The 20,800-nt window shown below is 56.6% G+C and overlaps 1 protein-coding gene across 6 annotated transcripts in view; it reads left to right on the top strand.

Annotated features, from left to right (window-relative positions):
- The window catches only part of TXNRD2 (thioredoxin reductase 2), a 51,662-nt gene extending 37,748 nt beyond the window's left edge, over positions 1-13,914 (top strand). For 2 of the 6 annotated variants that reach the window (XM_058693017.1, XM_058693018.1), the window contains exons 12-18: positions 4,619-4,755; positions 7,901-7,996; positions 8,552-8,644; positions 10,236-10,307; positions 10,485-10,582; positions 12,323-12,531; positions 13,638-13,914. In XM_058693017.1, coding sequence (XP_058549000.1) covers positions 4,619-4,755; positions 7,901-7,996; positions 8,552-8,644; positions 10,236-10,307; positions 10,485-10,582; positions 12,323-12,446 — 620 coding nt within the window. In that variant the 3' untranslated portion in view covers positions 12,447-12,531; positions 13,638-13,914. Of the gene's footprint in view, positions 1-4,618; positions 4,756-7,900; positions 7,997-8,551; positions 8,645-10,235; positions 10,308-10,453; positions 10,583-10,982; positions 11,039-12,322; positions 12,532-13,637 lie in introns of those variants that run through there. The other 4 variants (XM_058693019.1, XM_058693020.1, XM_058693021.1 and 1 more) reach the window with 4 other exon arrangements.
- The last annotated feature ends 6,886 nt before the right edge of the window (positions 13,915-20,800 follow it).

Raw genomic sequence — 20,800 nt, 5'->3', positions numbered from 1 at the left:
GCTTCCTTTACACGCTGACTGCGCCTGTCTGATCAGAGCCCCTCATTCGCGCTGTCATACTCCTGCTGCCACTTAAATCTTACCTCATTACACGGATTGCCCTTCACTCGTCGGAACGTGTGCTCCAGGCAGGCGTGAAATTGGAGGGAATGCCCGTTTTCCCATAACGGGGTGAAAGACACGCATGAAACTGCGTGTGTCCGGTTGTCTGCATCCCTGTGCCCAGCTGAGCAGGTAGTAATGACCAACAGGCGCCGTCTGGGGGGTTTTCGACCTTCAGCCTTCTCCGGCCTTCTCCAGCTGGCTGGGTGAGCATCGTGGCCTAGCTGCCTCCCCCGGGCAAGCAGCAGCAGCTGGTGGGACTCCAGTGCAATGAGGGAGGGCTGGCCTGGTCCAGCTGCACTGAGAGCTCTCAGGCTGAATGCAGCTTCTACCACTTCAGCACCCTGGGGTGTCCTGGATGCTGGGCACAGGGAGGGAGGCACTATCTGACCTTGGTGACACCAGGGCTCACGTGGTACCCTAAAGGGACTCAGGCCAGTGGGCAAAGCTGGGCCTGGTGAAGGAGGCAGCTTCAAGGGCCCATCCACGTATTTATTCGCACATTGCCTCTGAGGAGGAAGTGAGAACATGTTTGCATCTAGAATCTTAATGCCCTGATTGTGGTAAATATGATGCAGTGGCATTCGCGTATCACATGAGAAGCTCTTACTTACAAGGCAATGAAGTTATGGAGATATGTATAAATGAATGAAAAAAAGGCAAGGAACTGGCAGTTCACAAAAGGAAATACAGCTAGTAAACACGTGGCCAAAAGTCCTTAACTTTACTGGTAAATGTACTGGTAATCAAAGAAGCGAAAGTTAAAACAGCAGTGGGAGTGAAGGAGCAAGCCCAAGAAGGAGCCATCTGTCCAGGCACAACTCCCTGCCCTGCTCCGAGGAGGCCCCACCTGGCTGGCCAGCCTTCCTCTAAGGACCTGTCCCAAGGAACTAAACCAACATTTGGACAGACCGCCGTCTCCATCCCAGTGGTGTCCAGGGAGCAGAGATGTGGGAGTCAATCCAGGGGAGCCACTGAGCAGTGCTCGGCAAACCCGAGCCAGGTGCCAAAGAGCTGAGGCCCCAGGGAGCAATGGATCCCATTGGTCATAGAGCGCATGGCCTCCTGGGGGCAGGGGTAAAGCACCATGCATGACACACAGGGTGATACAGATGGGGGGATGCCATGGGGGCTCCCCTCTCTCCCCAGATCGCCTGAGGAGTGCTACCTTTATTTTTGCATAAGAGGGAAATGGTCAGGGAGAAGACTTTGCACGGTGCCTGAGTCTGGCTTCTGGTCATTTAAGTCTGACCTGGACTGGGCATTTTCCATGGGGCCAGTGCTGCCCTGCTTGCATGGCTGGCCACTGGGTCCCTACCCCAGCACCTCTGACTTCCTTGAGGGCTCCAGGCCTGAGTTAAGTGGGGTCCGCACACCATCTGACTGGGCCCCTAGCCCTTTTGGGAAGACATGATGGCTCTGAGCACAAGGGAACAGAACTTCAGAGGGTCATGTGGGATGTCCCTCCCTCCTCCATGACCCTTGTCCACATTGTTTGCTCAGTGAGGCCCATGTCCTGGCTGTGGCCCCATGAGGCTGACAGGGCCTACCACATAGCTCAGGGGCATGGCCCACAGAATGGGGTGCCTGGGTGGAGCTGGGCCCCCTGCCAACCCCAGGTCTCACCCCACACAGGCCCAGTCAGCACAGCTTCCAAAACCCAATGTGCCAACGGCTGCCCTTTTAGGGCCATTTCTCTTTGGCGCAACCACTCTCTTCCTTCACTGTTCATTCCCAGAAACATCAGTGGAGTGCCTCCCACAAGTTGGGCATATTCCTTCTGTCTACTCCACTCCACTCTTGTTACTCCTTTTAAATTTATCTTTATATTCTTGAGATCTTGGATGTGATTAGGCTGGCTTCTGGGAGGTGTGTGGTTACCATGGTTACCATAAGGCACAGGAGGAAACACTCCTGACCTCCCATGACCGGCCAGGCAGGAGTGCAGCATGGCTAGCCTTAGAGCAGGGTGGTCTGCAGGCAGCCAGCTTTGCCCTCACATGCTCCAGCCTCAGCCTGGAGCCATCACCTAGAGGTCGTGGGCCTGGTGAGCTGCTGTATGCCCTGCTCCCCACAACTGGAGGTCTGGGGAGGAGCCTGAGAGCTGAGCTATGAGTCCCCTACCTGCAGAGCCCCTCAGCCCATCCAGCAGACCCCCACCAGGCCTCCCCACTGGGCCCAACTCCTTCCTCACTGAGGCACAGCACATTCCAGTCCTAGATGCACAAGAGCTCCCAGATGCCAGCTGGATCCCCTACTCGGGAGTCAGGCCTGGGCCCCCACGCTGCCTTATGCAGGACAGGACACTGGCCAGCATGGCATGTTGCACTCTGCATGCTCACCGGTCTTCATTCACATGACTAGTGCCGGTATGGATGCCATCAGGGACCTCTAGGGCCTTGCGTCGCGTCGCATGTGTCTGGTATGCTGGGTAATGGGTGTCAGCCCGCCTAGCACCTGATTCCTGTGGCCAAGCAGAATGAAGAAGCTGGAGCCGGCTCCCCATGAACTTGAGAAGCACGGCTTAGTTGAGTTTCTGTGTTTTGACTTCCCACTCTGGGAGAGCAGCTGGAGACTTAAGGTTTCCCTTTCACAGAACTTGGTCTTCCAGATGTTCAGATTGGCACCACCCACTACCCGACCTCTCGTGTGTCTGAGCCACCACAAGCGGTGGGAATTGTGCCTCTGAAACTGTTTATCATTGCCTTCGGGAGACACCCTGAGCCTCAGGGAGCTCCGAGGGGCCGCCGCTGTCCTCCTAGAGCCTGGCAGGAAGAGCTGCATTTGCTACCTCCTGGCTTAGGAAGGCCACCTTGTCTGAGTTAGGGGAGAAAGGGGGCTCTGCTGGCAGCTTGGCTGTGACAAGGCCCAGGGCTATAAGCATATGAAGGCTGGCAGGGAGGCTGCTGTGCTGCCGTCCCCTGCCCCACTGGCCTTTGCATCCAAGACTTGCTCGTTAGGATTAGCCAAAATGACTGCACTTGAGGACAGGGATGATGTGTGGTTTGGGCTCTGCCTTGCTGCCCATCTCCATGCTCAGCTCTAGTGCTCTCAAAGCTGGGGATGTACGCTGGGCAGTCGTCACAGGCACACGAGAAGAGGAGCTGAGGCTTATAGCGTCCAAGGCCTGGCCTCTAGCCCCACTCACTCAGCACCTGTGCTGGCTGCCAGAGAGGGTTGGTGGGACCTGCCCCGAGACCCTGAGCAGGACATAAGTTTGTGCATTCTCGCCACCTGCTCTGGGGGACATCCTGCTGCCAGACTCTGGGGACAGGAGGCCATAGCCTATTCATGCAAACACAGTCTGGTGGCAGGATGGAAAAGCATAAATCCACCACAAAGCACCATCCTGTCCCTAGTATGAACTTGTGGGAAGAGCACCCTGCAGGAGGGTGGGGAACCCTGGGATCACAGAGAGTGGAAGGGAGGGTGCCCTACCCCAGGAAGGGCCATATGGGGACACAGGAGGCTTTCAGCTCACTTGGGGCCCACAGACACGCTCCACAAAGACTGAGACACATGTGCACCTCAGCCTCACTGGAAAATGCATGCATATGACAGGAGCCACGGCTTCTGGGAGAGACCTGGGTTGTGTATATTCCATGTCTTCCCCTCAGGGCACAATGCCTTCAGAGGCTGCGTGGCCCTGTCATGTTGTCTCTGCAACCATGGCTAGAGTGACCTTTGTTCATACTGTGCCATGCTATAAGGTGTCCAGGCCTGAAGTAGGCTAGCTCCCTGGAGCTTGGCTTCTGCAGTAGGGAAGGGTTGAGATCACCGTACAGGGCTGGGGCATGCATCATTCTTGGGTTGTCGCTGCTTCTAGACTTTTTCTGTGGTCAGAGCCATAGGAACTTGGTATTTAAAAAAAGAAAATGGAATGAGTAAATTCCACATTTAAATTTGACGTTATGAGGTTTTAACCACTTTGAATGGCACATCAGATCTGTTTCCAGGTTTATTTATTGTTAGAATATAATCCTCTTAGGACATACAGTGGAAATATGCGTTGCCATAGTCTCTTGAGCAAATTATCTTTGTATGTGCTTGGTTATCAACTGCCTATCCAATTAGGCCCATTGGTTTCAAGTTGTTTACAAGTTACAGGGACTTTTCTTCCATTTTTTATTTTTTGTTGTTTGAATATGTAAACTGTGTATATGATTAAAAAACCAAAATTGTATCACAGGCTATATTCAGAGAAGTCTTGTCTCCATCTCTGCTTTCTCTACCCTTTTTCCTTCCTTTCTGTTTCTTCTAGTCCTTCTTCATCTTCTCGTTGCTTTTTTGTGCAAATAAGGGTGAGGTATGTGCATATGTGCACTGTGTATGTGCGTGTGTGTGTGTGTGTGTGTGTGTGCATGTGAGGCTCACAGAGGCCAGGAGCCCCTCGACACTATTGTGCTTCATGTTTTACCGATTCCAAGTGGGCATTCTGAGAAGTATTCTGAATAAACCAAGGAGTCTCAGTCAGAACTGCTGAAAGTCTTTCAGCCTTGCTCTTTATTTCCTTCAGGTCGAATTCCAGAAACCAGAAGTCTGAATTTGGAGAATGCTGGAATAAACACCAGCCCCAACAGTCAGAAGATTCTGGTTGATGCTCAGGAAGCCACCTCTGTCCCCCACATTTATGCCATCGGAGATGTAGCAGAGGTACAGCCTGCACCTGCCACCTGGCCTCACCACCCCATGCCCCCACCCCACTGGGCCTCCAGGGCCTATGAGGCTCCCAGAGGCTCTGGACCAAACCCCAGGTGCCATTAGACTCAAGTTCTGGGAAGGATTGGGCATCAGCCTCTGCTTGCTCGAATGCTCCTCCTTTCTGTGGAGAGGGGATAGGAAAGCCTTCAAAACTGAAAGCAGATTCCTGTTGTGAAACTCTGAGGGAGGGGCATCTGTTCACACACAGGGCCTCAACTTCCCCAAAGATGGGCTGGTAATACAGAGCCTTGGGGCTGTCCTGGCCCCACAGTACCAGGCTTGACCTCCTCACCTCAGTTTGCCCTCTGAACTGTGGGTGGGTCAGTACCCTCCCCAGTTGGGCTGTCAGATGGGGGCAGGGCACATGGACGCAGCCCCAACTCACCGCCTGCCTGCTGCTCCCCTTGTGAGTCTCTGGTGGAAGCCCCACCCCTAGCCTGGGAGGCATCTTGTCAGCGCCCCTCCCTTCTTCATGGCCTGTGGCTGGTCTGTTGTGGGATCCCCATGTTCCCAAAGCCTCAGGAGTAGTCGACCTGTCCTGCATATGTGCAGCATGTTCTAAGGAAGGTGGCTCAGGCGGGGCCCTGGCCAAGCCTGAGAGTTAGATGCTCCAGGACCCCAGACCCCAGCAGGCCTCTTGGCAGCCAGACCTGCCAGCACCATTGACATGTTAGTTTCCTGTGGCTGCCATTACAAATCACCACAAACTTGGTGGCTTAGATCAACAAAAATGTATTCTCTCACATTCTGGAGGCCAAAAGTCTGCAATCAAGGTATGGGCAGGGCTCTGCTCTCCCCAAAGCCTGTAGGGGAAGACGAGTCCTCATCCCTTCCATCTTCTGGTGGCCCTGGGAAGTCCCAACTTGGAGCTACAGCACTCTGTTCTCCTTCTGACCATCTTCATGTGTGTGTGTGTGTGTGTGTGTGTGTGTGTGTGTGTGTGTCTGTTGTTTCTTTCTTCTTAGGACCCTCTCATTAGATTTTGGGTCCACCCTAAGTGACCAATCCTAAATGATCTCAATTCTTAACTTATATTTGCAAAGAGCCTCATTTCCAAACAAGGTCCCATTCTGAGGTTCCAGGCAGACACGCATGTGGGGGATGCTATTAACCCATCATGATGTGTTCTGGCACAGCCACTTTTCTGAGTTCTGTGGCCACTGCAAGAACAGACAAAAGTCCTAGCCCTCATAGAAGTGACATTCTGGTTGGGGTCATAGATGACAAGTAAATAAGTGAACCATTTCAGGTAGATGTCAGAAGATGCTTAGTGCAGCAGTCCAGGGACACCTGAGGGAGGAACAGAGCCAGCTAGAGGACCCAGGGGAGCTCAGTGAGGACGCTTGTGCCCATCCGAGAGTGTAGGCACCACCCTGCCCACACATACCCCAGAACCCACTTTGGGAAATGCTTGGGGGTGGGCGAACCAGTATCTACAAGTGGGCCCCTGGGTGGAACATCCCAGAGTTGAGGGGGTATAGGTGGCAGCTATCCCCAGTGCTGCAGGACCATCCCAACTTCAGCCTCTGCCATAACTCACAATGGGCAGGTCTTCTGGAGAGCTTGGCACAGAGACCAGAGCGGGAAGCCATGCAAGGCTGGGCCTTCCCTTTGTTCCTGAAGGACCAGCCTACCCATCTGGCATAGTCTTTCATGAAGACACCTGACCCCATATAGACCCCTCCTTCTAAGACAACATGGCCCCTGACGTTCCCATGGTACCAGAAGGGTCATCCACTAGCTGTGGCCAGTGCTGACTTGTGAGCCAAGAGGCTGCCACTTGAAGCTGCCCGTGAACCCAGACTCATGAAATGGTTCGTGGGGAGCAGACTACCAGATGGAGGTGGGACCCCGGGGACAGCTTGCTGGAGCATGTGGTCAGAGCTGCAGCCACTCCTCACAACCAGGTCATCTCTGACCATCTAGTCAGGCTGCTGGGATGGACGGAAGTGAGTGGCTTCACATGCCCACATGACTGGGCAGCGTTGTTGCTCGTGTGATCTCTAGTGGTTGGGACATGGCATTCTCTGGTGGCACCTTCTGTGTTCATCCTGTGTGCTGTGCCCTAAGATAGCACTCATGGTCCTGGGAGAGTGCCTTGTGTATTAGACCGTGCTTTCTGTGCACCCAGGAGCCGAGCGAGATCCATGTGCAACAGGGCTCATGCCGACATAGCGGAAACCATAGTATTTCAGATTGTGTTGCCAGAAATACATAGTGCACACAAAGGCAGTATCTATTGAAATATTAAATCTACTCAGTTGGAAAGGTCATTCTGGGCAGTCAAAAGAGTTAACACCCCAGTGGTCTGGCATCCAGCGGGGAAGAGTCCAGCAGGCGGGTGGGGCGGCCATTGTCTAGTGCGATATTGTGTGCTGTGCGCATGGACGTTTCCGCAGTTAGTCAGGCCCGGTGGAATGCACGGGCTGCTTTCACAAGTTTATCTCTGTGGATCTCTATTCATTTCTGGAATGTCAAACAACATCTGCATTTCCTGCTGCTACAGAGGTGATTGGCAGCCGGTCCCAGGCTGACGCGTGCAGGAACACTGGGGGCTGTGCCACCTCCTGCTCCCCAGGCAGGACACACCCTGGGACAGAGGGGCCTCCAGCAGCACGGCATTCTGACTTGGGATCTGTAATGGACTGTGACATGCAAGCCAAGCTGCTTGTCAGGAGCACACGAAATGCTTCCAGGGCCCATTTTAGCCTGAATCCCAGTTAACGTGAATGGTTGAACAGTAGCGGGATCTCCTTTGAGCTTTGTCATGAGGGCAGCTCTCCAAGGCCACCAACATGAAGAAGGGGTTCGGAGAGAAGCTGTGCACGAGTGTGGTCAGCACAGCTGGGTGCATGGGCAGCTCACCTGCTTTTCCAGGGAAGGGGGTCATAACTACAGGTGTGTTCTTAGAGCAGAACAGAGGGAAGCAAGCCAGAGAACAAGCCAACCCCCAGGAGCCCTGGGGCCCAGAGGCAAACAGCCTTTGGAGGTTTCTGAAAGGGGCAAGCTTCTCTAGGAAGGCATGGGTGGTGGTGAGGGTACTGCACAGACTCCCTCAGACATGCCAAAGTGACCCCAGGCTCCCTCCTTACATCAGGGGCGGCCCGAGCTGACACCCACGGCTATAATGGCAGGAAAACTCTTGGCCCGGCGCCTGTGTGGTCAGTCCTTAGATGTGATGGATTACAGCAACGTGAGTACCCACTGCCCTTTAGCATGCTAAGTCCAGCCTGGAGACGGCCGCAGTTCTTTCCGGGGGCATGGTGTGTGTGTGCACATACATCTGTGGGAGTGCATGCACATGTGCCTCCACGTGTGCACGCATGTGAGCTTTAGCTCTGAAGGTGTGGCCCAGGAACAAATGAGGGTGTCCACCCGCCTTCTTTTTTTTTTTTTTTTTTTTCCAACTTTTTTTTTTTTTTTTGGGGGACAGAGAGAGACAGAGCATGAACGGGGGAGGGGCAGAGAGAGAGGGAGACACAGAATCGGAAACAGGCTCCAGGCTCCGAGCCATCAGCCCAGAGCCTGACGCGGGGCTCGAACTCACGGACCGCGAGATCGTGACCTGGCTGAAGTCGGACGCTTTTACCGACTGCGCCACCCAGGCGCCCCATCCACCCGCCTTCTTATGAGCTGCCAGCCAGCACATCTGAGGACCTAGCCTGCACTTGCTGTTCTTGTGTCCCATGGCAGGCATCTTCAGTTTTGGGTCCCCAAGGGTATAGGTCACTTAAGACCTGCTTTCCAGGTGCCCACCACAGTCTTCACCCCGCTGGAGTATGGCTGCGTGGGGCTGTCAGAGGAGGAGGCCATGGCTCGCCACGGAGAAGAGCATGTGGAGGTAAGGTCCCCGAGGACAGAGGGGGGCCAGGACATCATGCCTGTGAGGCGCTCATGCCCTGATGACGGCCTCTCCTCGACAGAGGCCTGGTGAGCCAGCAACAGTATTGGCCTCCCTGCTTTCCAGGGCCTGAAGTTTGGCAGGGTAGGGTAGGGGGGCCCCGAGTGATGGCTGAGATATGGTATGAAGGGACATGTAGGGTGGGATTGCTGGAGGAAGCCCCAGAAATGAAGGCACGTTTGGGTTGTGGTCCCCCTCACAGGGGCATGTGTCTCCCTCCACCTGGAAAGGCTTCTCTTACCCTCTGACCTTTTCCTGCCCTCCAGCTGCTGCTCTCCACCTCCACCCTGCCCCACCTGGCCCTGCCCTCGGGTACCTCCACCTTCCTGCCATCCCTGCCTTGGTTCCTTATCTGAGATTCGTCCAGCGCTCACAGACCCCCAATAGCCCAGACTTAGGTACTCACCCTAGAGGAAGGCTGCTTCTGGAATCTGTTCAGCTGGCCTGCTGTGGCCTGGGGTGGCCCCAGGAGGTGCCCCAGGTGGCTCAGCAGGATGCAGGAGCCTTTGAAACCTGCCAGGCTGTGCATGCTGAGAGCCTTCCGTGTGGCTTCATCTTGCTACTGCAGCAGCTTGCAGACGGACCAGGAGAAACCAGACCCCGTGTGGCCACCACTGTGGGCCTGGTGTCCTTCGGGAATGAGTCACTGGGTTCCAGGGCCTGCCCCTTGCCCCAGCGCCCCGGTCCCCTCCATCAACGGGCCATGCTTGACAGGCCGGCCTTCCCCCCAGCACTGTATTTGCTATTTTTGTTTGATTCATCACAAGTACATGGGGACATATGTTCATGGCATTCTATAATGTTGTTTTATGTTTCACAATGTTGAATGGCCAAATACCCTTTGTTTGTTTTCTTTTCAATTCTGTCTTAGTTAGAACAATATTCTCTGAAGTTCCATTAATTAATAATGGCTGTGCAGCACATGTGAGCGCCCCGCTCATTTTTTACTCGGCCGCAGCCCCGAACACGCTGTCGAACCCTTCTCGGGTGCTGAAAGCCCTTGTCCGACAGCTCCAGTGTGGCCCGGGGGCCTCCCTACATCTGCCTCCCCCTCTTTGCTCAAGTGAGGGCCCAGCAAGCACCAGAGTGCCCTCAGGAGGCCAGAGAGCCACTGGGTGGGCTGGACATCCCCTTCCAATGTCCGCAGTCACCCCGTCCACTCTGCAACATCCACCTGGTGTGTACTCCTGGGGGCACCATGTCCTATGTTGAGCCTCGGACTGTGACTTGTCACAGTGGACCGCACTTAGCCAATCTGGTGCCCACTTTGCTACTGTGATCGGTAGGGGCCCAAGAGGGCCTGGATTGAAGAGGGTCTGTCCTGCAGACAGTGTGGCTCCAGCCACAGTCTACCTTTGTGTGGGAGAGAGAGGGGTGCTATCCATGGCCAGCTGAGCCATGTCCTTGCCCCAGACCACAACCTGCAGGCCAAATGGGCAGTTCTGGGTTCCCACCATGTCCACACAGTTCACTGGGCCTGTAAAATGCCTATGAGGCTACTGACTCCAGGAATCGTTATCTTGTCACTTAGGTTTATCATGCATATTATAAACCACTGGAGTTCACAGTGGCAGAACGGGATGCATCCCAGTGTTACATAAAGGTAAGTGTCCTCATGGGCCTGGACTGGGGCATGCCAGGAGGTGGGAGACAGGGAAAGAGCTGGCACCCACGGGTGGAGAAGCTCCATTCAACCACCCGTGCCCCCAAGGCAGGGCCGCGCGTGCAGCCCCGGGGTCTTGTCTCCAGCCAGGCTGGCAGTTGACAGTGTGGCTTTCAGATGGTGTGCCTACGGAAGCCCCCACAGCTGGTGCTGGGCCTGCACTTCCTCGGCCCCAGTGCAGGTGAAGTCACTCAAGGATTTGCTCTGGGGATCAAGTAAGTCCAGAGAAATGTCAGCCGTTGTGCGATGCCCAGACTGGTGTCCCTCCGAATGTTGGTGGCTCTGCAGTTGGAAGTCTGCCATGTTGGTGTTGCTTTTATGTAGCATTGTACGTGTTTTCAGCAGAGCGTCTCCTCAGATGTGGCACGTCGTGTTACATGAGAGGCAGCCGGGCCACCTGGGGAGCAAAGGGAGAGGCCCATGTCCCTGATCACCCAGGGTGGTGGTTGGGGGTTGGTCACAGTTTGGGTCTTTTCTACTCAGAATGAGCAGGGTTGGGGCCCTTCTTCACATGGCAAAGCACCCAGTCAGTAATGAGCGAGGTTGACGAGAGCTGCCCCAGGGCCAGCATGTGTTTTCCAGAGCTGGGCCTTGGACACAAGCTGTGCTTTGTAGGGTCCCAGGTCCCCAGGCTTGCCTGGAGCCTTTGCTGATGGAGTCTCTGGGTGGAGGTGAGTTGTCTGGGGCAGTGGGGTGTGGGGCTATCAGAGGCAGGAGGGTAGAAAGGTGAAGCGGCAGTGAGGGAACCGGGAAGGGTTTCCTGGGCCGCCTGGAGCCCCATATGTGCTTGGGGCTTGTGGCTGTGGCCAGGACCCAGCCTTGGAGCTTGTGGGGGGGGCAGATAGGAAATAGGAAAGGGCAGGAGCTAGAGCGGCAGGGCCCATACCCAGGAATGCTGATGGGGCTGTGAGGGTTTAGTACAGATGCCCTGGGAGTATTGAAGCCACTGGGTGGGCCAGGCACCTGGTAACAATAATAATTATAGGACAGAGCCAATAGGAAGATCAAGAACATGAATGGGCAAGTCACAGGAAAAGGAAATTAGTAGAAAAAGTAGAAAGTTGCTGTGTCTCATTTGGAATTTTTAATATAATTAAAACACCAAGAAACCATTTTGGCCAGTGAAGGTTTGACACCGTCCAGTCCAGTGGTGATTGTTTTCTAGCATATGCAACTGGAGATGCTGAAGGTTTGAGCAAATTGGTGGAGTGAGGAGACCCATGTTCAGACACCATCAAGAGGAGGGTGTGAACTGGACATTCCCACTGGGGGCCTTCGGTCCACATTTGAAATGCACACACTTGTTCATGTCAGATATTCTAACACATGTGCAGAGACAGAAGAGGGTTGTTTGTCTCAGCCTTGTCTGTGGAGAGTGGAAGCGCCCTGTGGGGAGTCCACACTTCCTGTGCCTCCGAGGAGGTGGTCGCTGTGCCTGGGGGGTGGTTGCTGCTGAGGGTGCAGGGGAGCATGTGTGTGAGAAGAGTGCTGACCAGAAGAGCAAGGTGAGCAGGACCGGGCAGGGGGCTGGGCCGGTGCAGGCTACAGTAGTAAGTGGGCTCAGGCTCGCCAGAGCAGGCAGGTCAAGCCTCACCTTGGCAGGGAGAGGGAGCAGGCCCACAGAAGAACTGGCTGGAGCCATGGGCCAAGCTGGGATTGTGCCCGGTGGGCTGGGAGCAGCAGGAGGCCAGGATGGAGTGAGGGAGGGAGGGGGGAGGTAGGAGGTGGGCCTGACGTGGAGCCGCTTGGCATTTGCTGGGAGACACGTGGGTGTTGGCAGCCGTTCCTGGCCACTGGCTGGGGAAGACAGGGTGGGGGCCAGGACTGGGGAGCAGCGAGGAGACTGTGACTTGTGAGGCCCTCCCCTGGGTGACATCTTCAGAGGGACGGGATGCTGTGGACATGCCTCCTTGTGCTGACTCATCGCCTGAGTCCCTCCGTCCCCCTGTGTGCAGGTGTGGGGCCTCCTACGAGCAGGTGATGCGGACGGTGGGCATCCACCCCACCTGCGCTGAGGAGGTAGCCAAGCTGCGCATCTCCAAGCGCTCGGGCCTGGACCCTACCGTGACAGGCTGCTGAGGGTAGGCAGCCATCCCTGCCAGGCCAAGGGCACACGGTGTGCCTGCCGCCCCCACAACCAGGCTCTTTTGAGGCTCAGATCCAGGTATGTAGCTCAGGTAGGCTCTGTGTTTAAGGATGGAACAGTAGTGGGGGTGGGGGGCGGGGGTAGGGTGCCAAACTGCTCTCTCTGGGTACATGGGAGGCTATGCCTGCCGTGCCGCTTCAGACATGTGAGCCCTGTGCCCAGGCCACAGTGTCTGAAGAAACAGGGCTGGGAAGGAGGCCATTTGAGGGCCCCACCCTCCACAGGGCACCCCCGGACACTGGCCTGGCTGCCACTGCTCCCCAGATGCAGGAAATGTCTTGAGGCTGGGCTCACACCACAGGAGGGGCATTGGGTGTGGAAAGCATCCCCGGCTGAGCTCAGTGGGCTGCCAAGCAGGAGGAACGTGCCTCCCTCCAGTTTTGCTCAGCGAAGAGCAGTGCCGGCTTGTTTCCCTGTTGCCCAGAAGGTGGAGATGCTGCCTTGAGCACGGCAGTCACCGCACATCTGGTTCTGTTAGGGCTTTTCAAAGTCAGGCTGGGAAGGTGGCAGCCGGAAGCCTCGGGGTATGTTCATCCCAGCCCTCTTCTGAGGAGGAAGAAATTAGTGAGACCCTCCCTGACCCCTGCTAAAAGGTTGCATGTGGTCAGCGCCTATTCAGCTGTCGATGTGAGAGCATCCTCGAAGCTTCCACGGCCTGGCCTGGGGTGTCTGCTGTGGCTGTCAGCCCCTCCTGGGGTTCGGCTCCTGAGAGCTGATGCAGACTATAGACTGAATGGGGAACACTCCACAAGATGCCCTCAGGCAGGCCCAAGGGCTGAGCGATAGCTGAAGGTCCCATGGATTCGGGCGCAGGCCCGCAGCCCCCCAGCCAGGGCTGCCCTTGATACAAACAAAGGGTATCCTGAGGAAACTCCCACCAGAATATCACACCTAACAGAGCTGTTAAGAGCCTGCCATAAATTTTTATCATTTCAAAATATTTTTTGACAGTACGGTGTCCCTGTGACGCATCAATCCGGGGAGGGGGGTGTGGGGGTAGGGGTTCTCCCTGGGGCCTGTTTCTCCTCTGTTCCCAGAGGGTCCCTGTGTGTGGGCACCGGAGACGTGGCCAGACAAATGCAGGGATGGCCTGACTACCCCTTGCCGACCCCCCGTTCTTGCAGGACGCAGAAGGCCGAGCCTGGGCAAGCCTCACCTCTGCCTGGAGAGCCCCTGAGGTAGTCAGCGTGGGTGGCGTCTGGACAGACCCCCTGTGTGCCCTGCAGGGATGGCTCCAAGGGTTGTCAGCCCCTGACCTCGCACACCCTCCTGCCTGGGCCAGCCCCACCAGGCCCCTGATGCCAGAAGATGACGATGTGCACAGAAACCCACCCTGTGGGCTGTCCATGTCCGAGCCCCCCTGGTGTCTCTGGAATGTAAATAAAGAGGGTGTTTCCCTGACATATGCTCCACCTGTGCTGTCCCTGATGCACCCCTCCCCCAGGATGACCCAGGTGGGGGTGGGGCCTGGCTGCCCAGCCTGTCACACGTACACCCCATACCCCCCCACCCCGAACCCCACAGCCACGCCTCAGAAGACCCTGACCCTTTTCTCTCAGGAACAGGGAGCACGGCCGTCCCTCCCAGGGCCCTCTGCTGGGTCTCTGTGCATCTCACAGCAAGGCAGGCCCTTGAGAGGGGTGGGAAGCCACTGGCTTTATTCCAGAGCAACCTACCAGTGGTGTGGCCCAGTGACAGGAGTTGGCAGGGGTGTTGGAGGCTTTCTGTCCCCTGAACGTCAGGCATCTCATTACGTTTCCATTGTGGCCCTCCCAGCCAGCTTGTCTGCTGTGCTCAGGCTAATCCTGCACATTGAGGCTTGATGGGTCGAGGGAGCGCCCTTCGGCACCCGGCCGCACCTGTCAGTCACTGCAGAGAGACAGTGCTGACAGTGACGGGCAGGGCCCTGCATTGTGCTGGGGCTTTAGCGGTGGTTAATCTTGTGTCTTCCTTAAGAAAACATCACTTAGTCTACCCGCCCGGGAGCCCTGGATGGGACCCTGCTTGTCAGCGAACAAAGGAATGTCTTTGCACCTAATGGGCCTACGGGAGCCTCAGACACTCGCCTCTTGGTGTGAAGCGTGTGCAGGAGCTCTCAGACGCCCAATTAAGATGCCGAGTGCAGGGCCGGGCCAGCGCCCTCTTGACAAGTGCAGCAAGAGATCAGCCGTGTCCCATTTAACGCACGGTTGGCGGCGCGCCCCTGCCTTGGAAGGTGCAGGGAAAGCTCCCGTGTGCACCGGGGGTGAGGCGTTCCCCTGCCTTGGAGGCAGAGGGTGAGGTCTGCAGAGGGAGGTCAGCTAACGTAGCTGAGCTGCTGGGGGTGTCAGGAAGGCCGCCTTGGAGTTGGGCTGGGCCCCTTCCATGGGGCAAACAAGGAACTTGAAGTGGCTTCGTTGTTTTTCATGATGGCAGAAATGATGTAGCCTGTGTGGGAGCCATCAGCACACACCAGGCAGTCTCTGGGGCGAGGACTTTCCACCTCCCTGCTCATGCCACCAGTCAGCCAGAGCGCCAGCCCCGTGTCCTTGACCCCACAGTCCCCTACCACCAGTGGTTTTCTCCAGGCACCCTTTGCCCTAGAACAGACCTTGCTCCAGCACACTTGCTGTGTCTGTAACAGCCACTGTCTCTACACTGTGTCTGGCCAGTTCACCCAGCTTGTGTCTTCCTCTAGGAAGGAAAGAAGCATCTGCGGTGCTGCACCCTGCCAGCCTCATTGTCTAGTCATGCAGGGACTCAGGACATCTCTTGAGGGATGCGTCCTATGTGGCCTTGAGGCTCCACAGCCCCTGTCCAGGAGGCCTCAGGCCCACTGGCCCCCCCTGTATGGGGACTCACACCTTCCTGGCAAACTGTGGGCAGAGGCCTGGCCCAGTTCACAAAGCCAATGGGCATTCCATGCAAAAGTCTGCCACAAAAGGCCCAGCGCTGACAACTGCCATCACCTGGGCCACATTCCGGGCCATATGCTGCTTCAGTATATGCCTGCCTGGCCATGGGGTTCAGCACCCTGAATGTCCCACATGCTCCTACTGCCCTGGTGGGCCCTAGGGATGACAACTCAAGGTCCCCTGCCCAGCACTCAGGTAGGTCACATACTTGGGTCTCAAGTCTGAGCAAGAGCATGGGGAGCAGGACAGATGTGTTGGGCCACAGTGGTTTCTGTCCTGCATGTCCCAGGGACCGCCTGGCTCCAGACTCACTGTGTAACCCAAGGCCCCCTCCCTGGGCCCAGCCCTGCCCTGCTCCCCTCCTCCCAAGGAGCCAGAGCAGCACTGGCCAGGTGCTGTCCACTTGGCTCCAGGGCCACCTTCCCTCTATCTTTGCATGTTTTTATGGTGCAATGCAAATATAATTTTAATTTCTCAGATTGTTTGGTGTAACCTGTAATTGTCTCCGGCGCTGTCCTGCACACTTCTGTCTATGGCTCCAGATTTCACAATGATGTAGGGGTTGTGGTGGTGGCGGCGGGGGGGATCGCTGTTGCTCAGGGGCCAAGCTATACCTTCCCTGCCTCACCCTCTGCCGTGAAGGGGGGGCAGGTCACCCTCTGGTCACCTACTACCCCCCTCCTTCCCCTAGCCCCATGAGGTACTGTCCACAATGGTCCTGAGGCCCCCAGGAAGGTGGGTACACAGAGAAGGGATCAAGGGCTGGACCCAGGACCTAAAGGACTCAGCAAGGGAGGGGCAGGCTGGATCTGAGGCAGATATCTGGAGCTGATGGAGTGGGCATCAGCCCACAGAAGGTAGCCCAGATGCTCAGCCTGCAGGCCCTCTAAACCCTCCACAGTTGCTGATGACCCCCAATATTCCACAGCCCTGCTGGGACTCCCTGCCTTGCTGGGTAGCTAGTGGGAGATGCTGTCCCTACACGTGCCTCAGCCATGTTTTCACATGACTGGGGAGGCCTGGCTGAGGAAGTGACTGCTGTGCCCGGCCAGGGGCCCTCACTGGTGGAGTTGCCCCATGAGAAACAGCTTGGCATCGGGTGGCACCTGCAGCTCAGTGTCTGTGCCAGTGGCCTCGGGTTCAGGCTTGCCCCTGAGGTCCCTGGGGTCCCTCACTTGGCTCAGGCAGCAGCTCAAAGGTGTGACCAGCGCCCTGGGCCCTGGCCCACTCCCCAGCCTGAAGCAGGCCCTGGGGGCAGGACTGAGACCCTCGCCCCTGGCTCATACTGAGCTGTGAGGACCTGCCGCTGAGCAGGCAGTCCAGAACCCTGCAAAAAAGGATGCCCAAGTCAAGGGCCAGTATGCTCATCACAAGCTGTGTCATCTCCAGAGACTTGGGCCACCAGGCCATGTCACTGAGCCCTCCAGACCCTGTTCAGGGTGCCTGGCCCATTCTGGCCAGGGGACTGCCTTGCAGGGCTCATTGCCCCACACTCATATCACTCACGGGAAGCACCCATGTAGGCATCTAGTTCTTACAAGTACATTACAAGAGGTTCCTCTATGCTGGGCTAATAATCGGGGTCCAGGCCAGGGTGGGGGCCGGGCTGCCAGGGGCCATTTCTGTCTCCCCAAGCTGGCCCACTCAGATGCAGCCAAGCATCCCAGGCCCCAGACTTTTCCCACTCATCTCTGTGTCCCTTTGGGAGCCACCACCCCCACCCCTCTCCACCTTGGGCCCCCTGAGTGCCTCTTTCCATCCACCCACCTTCTTCCTTGTCAGTGCCCACTGTTCCCACTTGGCTCACCCTTGGGTCCCGGTCAGGGCGTACACAGGAGATGCAGTGGGCTAGTCACTGCCAGAGACAGGTCAGGAGCCAACCCCTCCCCACCCCCACCCCCGACCCCAGGTGAGCAAGCAGCAGTAGGGTGTTCTCTGTGTGAAGCAATTCTTGATTCACATGGTGAGGATGCTTGCATACATGGCAACCTCTCGGGCCTAAGCTGGGCCTGGCTCTTAGGGAGCGGCCCCCCGGCCTCAGAGGAAGATGCTCACTCCTGGCCCCAAACTCACAGGTTGTGGACTCCAGCCTAACGTGGGGTCAGTGGCTTTTCCCTCACCTCAGGCCAAGCCGTACTGGCACAGAGGCCAGAACCAGGGATGGGGCAAGGGGTGTAGTCATCCCAACGCAAGACCAGGTGTCTCTCCCCTGGAGCTACCTGCAGGCCTGAGCCTTGCCAGCCTTTAGCCTTATGCCACGAGGGACCCCACTGCCTGCCCACCCATGGCCCTGACCCTCAGCTGACAGGCCACCCAGTGTAGGGAGCCACCAGAGGTTGCTCCTGCTGCTGTTCCAGGATCTGCCACAGCCCCAAGCCCTCTTGGTGGGGTCACAAGCACTCTGGGCTGAGAAAGTGGCCCCTACAGTCTTTGGGCTGGAGGCCTCCTTCTATCTCCCCCTTCTCCTTCCCCTCCTCTCCTTCCCCCATCTTCCCTCCCTTGGCCTTCCTCCTCCTCCCCATCCTCATCAGGTTTCCCTTGATGCTAGTGCCAAGCAGCTGCCTTGTAGAGGAAGCTCAGAGTCAGACGACAGGCCTCATGGGGGCAGCACTTTATGCCCCACCCTTGTTTCTTCCTCTGCCACCATCTTAGACCTGGGCTTTCTTGCTGGATGCCGAGTGTTCCTAGGAACTGCCTTAGGTCATCCTGTACCAGGCAGGGGTATCAATAAATAAACAGATACGCCTTGGATGCTGCCCTCCTGGGTCAGGGAGGGGTGGAGGAATGGGACACAGGCTCTGCCCACCCCAGGCCCCTCTGCACACCCAAGCTGAGGGACGTGCTTGACGCTCCATGTGAGTGGCTTCTCTGCCAGGCTTTTTCACAGGTGTGGGGGCGGGGGGCTTCCCCCAAAGTTGTGCAGACACCAGCTCTGTGCTGCCCACGGCCCAGGCTAGGCATCCCAGCTCCGACTGGGCAGGCTGATGGGGCGGGCAAGCTGCTGGGTGCCCCCTCAAACAGGCTGGTGAAGGAGGGAGCTGCACAGGTAACTGTGGGGAAGACCCAGCCACAAGCTGTGGAGATAACGAGGCTAGTCTCTTAAGATTCTTCAACAGGCAAGAACTGTCAAGATAGAAAATTGAGAGAACTGAAAGAGACAGCAGTTCACGCATACAGGCCAGGTCACACCTGTGAGTGTGGAGGGGCTGGTGCCCGTGCTCCCCCCCGCCCACCCCCCTCTGCTGGAGGACCCACACCCAGCACTCCTTGGGCCTCACCTTAGGCTGAAGGGCCAGCCTCCCTGCCCAGCAGCTGTGACTGGTGTCACTACTTCCTGTTTCCAGATCCCACCATGATGGCGAAAGTTTGCCAAAGGCCAAGGACATGCAGCAGACTCCCTGGGCTCCCATGGGCCACAGACAGCACCCACCTTAGGCTAGCAACATGACTGATGTTCAGGGAGCAAGAGTGACAATAGATGTGCCACCCACTGCCAAGTAGCCAGGGTCCACCAGGGGGCCATACTTGCTCCAGTTGATGCTCTGGATCTCTGGGACAGCCCTGGGAGGGAGGACACAGGACTTGGGGACCATTTTACAGATGCTGCTTCTTGCACTTCCCCACAGAATCCCTCTGAGCAGGTCGGACTCGCCACCCTTTCTTGCCTGTGCCCACTCCTCCCCCATCCACCAGCCCTTGCTGCGCAGCCCAGCCACTGCTAAGCTCTCAGGTTACTGGTCTCTCCACCCCGAGGGCTCTGGGAGCCCTGCATGGCCTGGTTCCTGGCCAAGCACCTGTGCCTTCAAGGGCAGTGAAGAGGCCGTTGCGTCAGCCCATGGGGCCCAGCAAAGCATCTTAGAGCTGAGCCCGTCTAATCCCAGCCCCAACGTGGTTTACGGTGCTTGGGTTTCCCTAATCCCGAAATCCAAGCCAGGGTCCCAGCAGCCATCCCAGCGCCATCTGAATGGGCAGCACGAGGACCCCCTCCCATGTGCCTACTGTGTTTGGGGCTGACCTTGTGGGACAGTGCAGAGAGCTGGGCACTCAAGGGTAAAAATCGAACTCTGATAAACTCAGGGGAGCTCAGGAAACAGCCAAGCCCTCTGCTGCCTGGCTGGTCCTGCTCCGGCTTCTTCCCAGGCAGGAAATGCAAAGCCAGCAGCGACAGCAGAAAAGACTGGCAAGGCAGGCCCAGCTCAAGACTGCTGAGGTTCTGGCCTCTAGAGTTTCACAGGACAGTGATCCGGCCTTGCAGTTCCACAAAATTAAGGGCTTTTTTTTTTTTCCTAATAAAATCAGGATATCTGGCTTATAACTCATGATCAAATAACACCAAATGCTTGGGAAGAAAGTGGGACCATAAACAAGAGACGGTGTGACCTTGTTACACAGCAGCTGGGTGTCAAGAGCCAAGTGGGCCCAGCTCCCTGCCTTCACCACTGGCCACTTACCCAGCCAGGGCTCTCAGGCACTGGACACCAGGCACATGGGTGTGAGCACCCCAGCAGAGGGCACCCCATAGTCTCCCTTTTTATAATTTTATTAGTGAGGCATGCAGGCCACGTGTGGTGAGAACAGCTAATGGTGCCTCGTGGTCTTTAGCATCTTTGAGGAATTTTCATACCCATAAATTTCCCAAAGCAGATGTAATTAGCTCCTAAGCTACCAGGGTCAAGATATGGGACAGAATGTGAGGAGATCAAAGTAATGTCCAGATGTGTTTTCTTGGGGCCTCCCATTTGATGAGTGAGACCGATGCCTAGACCCCCCAGAAGTCCCCATGGGGTGCAATGGTGCAGCCAGGACACAGGCATGCTGCCATCCTCCTCACCGAGGCCTCAGCGCCAGGTCCCTGCCGTGGGAAAGAGTGGAGAGAAGGCAAGACCTCCGTGCGGCTTCAATGGCTCATTGTTCTGCCCTTGGTGGCTGGAATTGGGCTAGATGATTATAATAATAAAGTCTTAACAATCAGCCAGTGGTTGGGTTTCCATAGCTTGGGGAATATTTGATTTTCAAAGTCTTTGGCAGGGGAGATGGTGTATAAATGGAGTGTGTTGTTCACGTCGGCCTGTTCTTTGGAAGTCAGGGTCCCATCCAGCACCTTATTTCCCTCAAAGGATGCTTGCCTGTCAGCTCCCTGATGCCCAGGCACATCAAGGAGGGAGGCTTACTAGGAGGCCCTGGCACAGTGTGAGTGAGTCCTGCCTTCACCAGCTCAAACAAGCCCTGACCCCCATCCCACCCTTGGGGGGGCTGCTACTAAGTACAAATGGTGGCTGTGGAGGCACTCAATGAGTTGGGTGGCTCATCTTACTCCTGCCTTGTACCCTCTCCCACAACACACATTTGGCCCTTAAGCCTTTGCCCATGCTGTTCCCCCAGCCCCAAACTGG

This window comes from Neofelis nebulosa, chromosome 11 (assembly GCF_028018385.1).
Source record: "Neofelis nebulosa isolate mNeoNeb1 chromosome 11, mNeoNeb1.pri, whole genome shotgun sequence".
In the NCBI taxonomy this organism is placed as follows: domain Eukaryota; kingdom Metazoa; phylum Chordata; class Mammalia; order Carnivora; family Felidae; genus Neofelis; species Neofelis nebulosa.
Note: the sequence above shows the minus strand (reverse complement) of the source record. Positions and strands in the feature narration are given on the sequence as shown.